The sequence below is a fragment of the Octopus bimaculoides genome, chromosome 30 (genome assembly GCF_001194135.2).
Source record: "Octopus bimaculoides isolate UCB-OBI-ISO-001 chromosome 30, ASM119413v2, whole genome shotgun sequence".
Taxonomy (NCBI): domain Eukaryota; kingdom Metazoa; phylum Mollusca; class Cephalopoda; order Octopoda; family Octopodidae; genus Octopus; species Octopus bimaculoides.
Genome location: NC_069010.1, coordinates 6,647,797 through 6,652,134, shown reverse-complemented (window position 1 = coordinate 6,652,134; position 4,338 = coordinate 6,647,797). Strand labels below are relative to the sequence as shown.

Here is a 4,338-nt window from a genome sequence, read left to right as displayed (position 1 = left end):
CATGAGGTTTCTCGAACGAGATGAGCGTGGCCGATGCCAGTACAGCCTGACTGGCCTTCGTGCGGGTGACACGTAAAAGCACCCACTACACTCTCTGAGTGGTTGGCGTTAGGAAGGGCATCCAGCTGTAGAAACTCTGCCAAATTAGATTGGAGCCTGGTGTTGCCATCCGGTTTCACCAGTCCTCAGTCAAATCGTCCAACCCATGCTAGCATGGAAAGCGGACGTTAAACGATGATGATGATGATGATGATGATGATGATATATATATACACACATATATATATATATATATATATTAGTTATAATAGTTATATTATCTGTCATTACATTTGTTGTAACACTCGTCATAATGTTTGTCATATAATTTTTGTATCATCATCATTTAACGTCTGCTTTCCATGCTGACATGGGTTGGATGGTTTGACATGGAGCCGACCAGCTGGGAGCTGTCCACATTCCAATTGTCTGCTGTAGCATGGTTTCTACATTTAGCAGAAGATTTTATTATCACACATAGAGACAAACTGTGTTGGCCTTTTACAGATAACAATAGCAATAATTACATACTGGGGGAGAGTCATGGTTGGAATTTACCACAAGCTATTGATACAGCAACATTTATGTTACATTTGTGGTTAATGGTTCCTGTCATCTATTTGTACCATCTGTCTTAGCTGCCATCCTGGGTCTTCTTGCTGGTAAAAGCGCACATTTAAGGTTTTTTTTATAGGGAGTCAGAAATCAGATTCTAGAATGTTTGAGAAAATCTGTCCATGCCATTGCTTCATGGTGATTGGTTGGTTAATAAACCAATCAGCATGAAACTATGGTGACTTGCTTGTGATGTGTGATTGTATATCCAGGGATTCAGTTTCAAATTACTGCGACAACATTATATCATCTTTATATTATATCCAGCATTGTAAGATTTGTCGTCATAAAATATCTCGTGTTTCTGTTGCAGCTGACATTACCTGTGAAGCAGATATTCTGGCCGAGAGGAGAGAAGCTGGTTTGAAATCTGACTGTCACCTAGAAACTGTTGCAGAGCCACGCGAACGCCAGTTTCCTCAGTACATATCTAGCACCAATGATGCTCCGTTGCTGGCCACCACTGCTACCACCGCTACCACTACTGTCCAAGCAAACTCATCTTCAATGTCACAGCATTATCCAGATGTACAAGATGTAAGTTCTGTTGATTGATCATCTGTTTGTGTGTGTGTGTGTGTGACTGCCTGTGTACATGCATCATCATCATCATTTCACGTCCATTTTTCCATGCTGGCAGGGGGTTGGACAGTTTGACAAGAACAGACGAGCCAGGGGGCTTCACTATGTTCTGTGTCTACTTTGACATGGTTTCTACAACTGGATGCCCTTCCTAAAGCCAGAGTGTACTGGATGCTTTTTATGTGGCACCGGCACCACTGAGTTTGGCAGGCACCTGCAAGATAAGACCCCTCAACTGAGTTGGGTATAGAATGGTGTAAAAAACTATGATGGTGGAGAGAACCCAGTGTCTTATTGAAGAGATGAGTACATGGTCTAGAAAGTGAGAGAAATGAGGTGTCCAGGTATGAGGTGAATATGAGACATGGAATGGCATAGAAGAACAGAAAAGGCAGATGTGTAGAAAAGTGCACTGAAAGAAAATAGTGAAAGACAAGGAATGCATTGGATGTAGAGGATGTCAGTTCAGTGGCAGTGGAAGTAAAGGAAACTGATGATGGGTTGTGGGTGAGGGCTTGACAGATCCTCGATTTTGCTGAACATGTATATCATCATCATTGTCAACATCATCATGAACATTTAACATCCGTTTTCCATGCTGGCATGGGTTGGATGGCTTGACAGGAGCTGTCCAGTCCACGGCCCACACTAGATTCCATGGTCTGTTTCGGCTCGGTTTATACAGCCGGATGCTCCTCCTAGTGCCAACCACTTTACAGAGTGTATTGGGTGGCTTTATATGTGACATCATCACGAGTGCTTTTTATGTGGCACCTTGATTTTAGGATATCAATTCTGCTGTGGTGGGCAGGTCTTCTTGAGTACAGCAATGTGCCACATATCTCGATCCCCTGTTATCTCTTTCATAGGACTCAGCCTTTAATACTTCATCCTATGTCTTCCAGGGCTTCCACGACTTCTACCGTATGAGTTAGATTTATCCAATCCATGTAAACATGGAATAAAAAAAAGGGACAAAAATAATGTTGATAATGTTGATGTTGATGAAGAACAGACCAGCAAAACCTGTTTTCTTGTTCATGCAATTCTGCAGAGAGACCAAGAGTCTTGTTCAGAATCAAGACTTTTGATTGGTTAGGTTGCTGGGACAGGAGTCATCGTCATCATCATCATTATCATCATGTTCACTTTCCTATGCTTGCTTGGGGTGGCTGCAGCATTTTTGGGCAGATTTTCTCTGGCTAGATGTCGTTTCTGTTGCCAAAATCTGTTTATCTTGGCATGTTCCATTTTTTTTTGTGTCCACTCTCATCTCCCTTTATTGTGTCTCATATCCATGTCCCCTTTCTCGTGCCCACTTTCCATGACCCTCTTTTTCTCTGCCACCTCTCACCAATCCCCACCACTAACCTCTCTTGTCTTTTACTCTACAGCAGACATTAGCTGTCCATTCCATTCTTATCGTGAGTGAAGGTCGCAAGATGACCTTTGACACAACCTCTACCAAAACGAACCCCATTGCTGCTGCAGCTGTTGTTCAAGAAAGAGGAGGGGGTGACGGACGAGGTATTTATACCCTTTTATATTTGATTTTTTTTATTTTCTTCATGGGTGCAGACATGGCTGTAGGGTTAAGAAGCTTGCTTTACAACCATTTGATTCTGGGTTCCATCACACTGTGTGGCACCTTGGGCAAGTTTCTTCTATAGTTCAGGGCCTTGTAAGTAAATGTGGTAGACAAAAATTGTGTGAACACCATCTGTAATAACAGACATGAAATTCTGTCTGTCCGTCTGTCCAGGACCCTTGTATCTCAGTCTACACGACATATATCTTTTTTGGAATCAGGATGATCCCAGGTTTGAAAATCTGCCCTTTGTTTGGTTCTTGAACATCCAGCATTGGGATCAGGCCTGGACGAGGGTTTATTGTATGTTAACAGTTGAAAATTTAAATTTTAAAAGAACCCCAGAAATTCATAAACTTACAAGTTTTTCATTCAAACTGAATTTAAAGTAATACTATATTGGTAGGGTACCAATAAACGCTTTATTATTATTATTTCTCTCGTTAGTTTTGGGCAGCAGCCCAATTAGCCCTCCACAGGAGCTAGCTTAAAAGTCTGCACAGAGTACAGTTTTTAACTCTTTTGATACCAACCTGGTTAAAGCCACCTCTGGCTCTGAGTACAAATGTCTTGTTTTCATAAGTTTTGAATTAAAATCTTCCACCAAACCTTAGTCACAATTTATGTTCCTAACACTAGCTTAATGATAACTAAGTTATTTTACTAAATTCTTTGCTATATTTAAAATTAATTGAAAGAAACACAGAGCATCTCAACAGAAATATGCTAACACAAGGGTTAAAATCACCATGATATTTATAATTCTTTTGATACCAACCTGGCTGAAACCACCTCTGGTTCTGTAGCACAAATGTTTTGTTTTCAAAAGTTTTGAATTAAAATCTTCCGCCAAACCTTAGTCACAATTTATGTTCCTAACACTAGTTTAATGATAACTAAGTTATTTTACTAAATTCTTTGTTATATGTAAAATTAATTGAAAGAAACACAGAGCATCTCAACAGAAATATGTTAACAAAAGGGTTAAAATATATAATAGAGAAACAATTCTTAACCCTTTTGATACCAACCTGGTTGAAACCACCTCTGGCTCTCTGTAGTACAAATGTCTTGTTTTCATAAGTTTTGAATTAAAATCTTCCACCAAACTTTTGTCACAATTTATGTGTGTGTGCATTCTACAATTATTGTTTGTTGTTTTTGTATGTCTTCACCCTGTTGTTTTCTTTTCCTCTTGCAGGTTCAAATCTTCCTCCTGCCACTAGAAACAGCTACTTGGTCTGTCGCATGTTTTGGTGTGAGCAGAAGGTCAGATCCAGTATATGCTGGCACACAAACAATCCTCAATATGATTTCATTCAGGTACACAGAACATTCTAATACATTGGATTAAAATAGTCATCTGTGTGCCATACATAATGTATCATCATCATCATCATCGTTTAACGTCCGCTTTCCATGCTGGCATGGGTTGGACGACTTGACGGAGGACTGGTGAACCAGATGGCTGCACCAGACTCCAATCAGATCTGGCAGAGTTTCTACAGCTGGTT

General features: G+C 40.2%; 1 protein-coding gene across 1 annotated transcript in view; it reads left to right on the top strand.

Annotated features, from left to right (window-relative positions):
* LOC106878440 (C2 domain-containing protein 3) overlaps positions 1-4,338 on the top strand; it is a 16,514-nt gene that overhangs the window by 5,575 nt on the left and 6,601 nt on the right. The window contains exons 7-9 of the mRNA XM_014927648.1: positions 968-1,191; positions 2,631-2,763; positions 4,026-4,147. Of these exons, the coding sequence (XP_014783134.1) occupies positions 968-1,191; positions 2,631-2,763; positions 4,026-4,147 (479 nt within the window). The remainder of the gene's footprint in view (positions 1-967; positions 1,192-2,630; positions 2,764-4,025; positions 4,148-4,338) is intronic.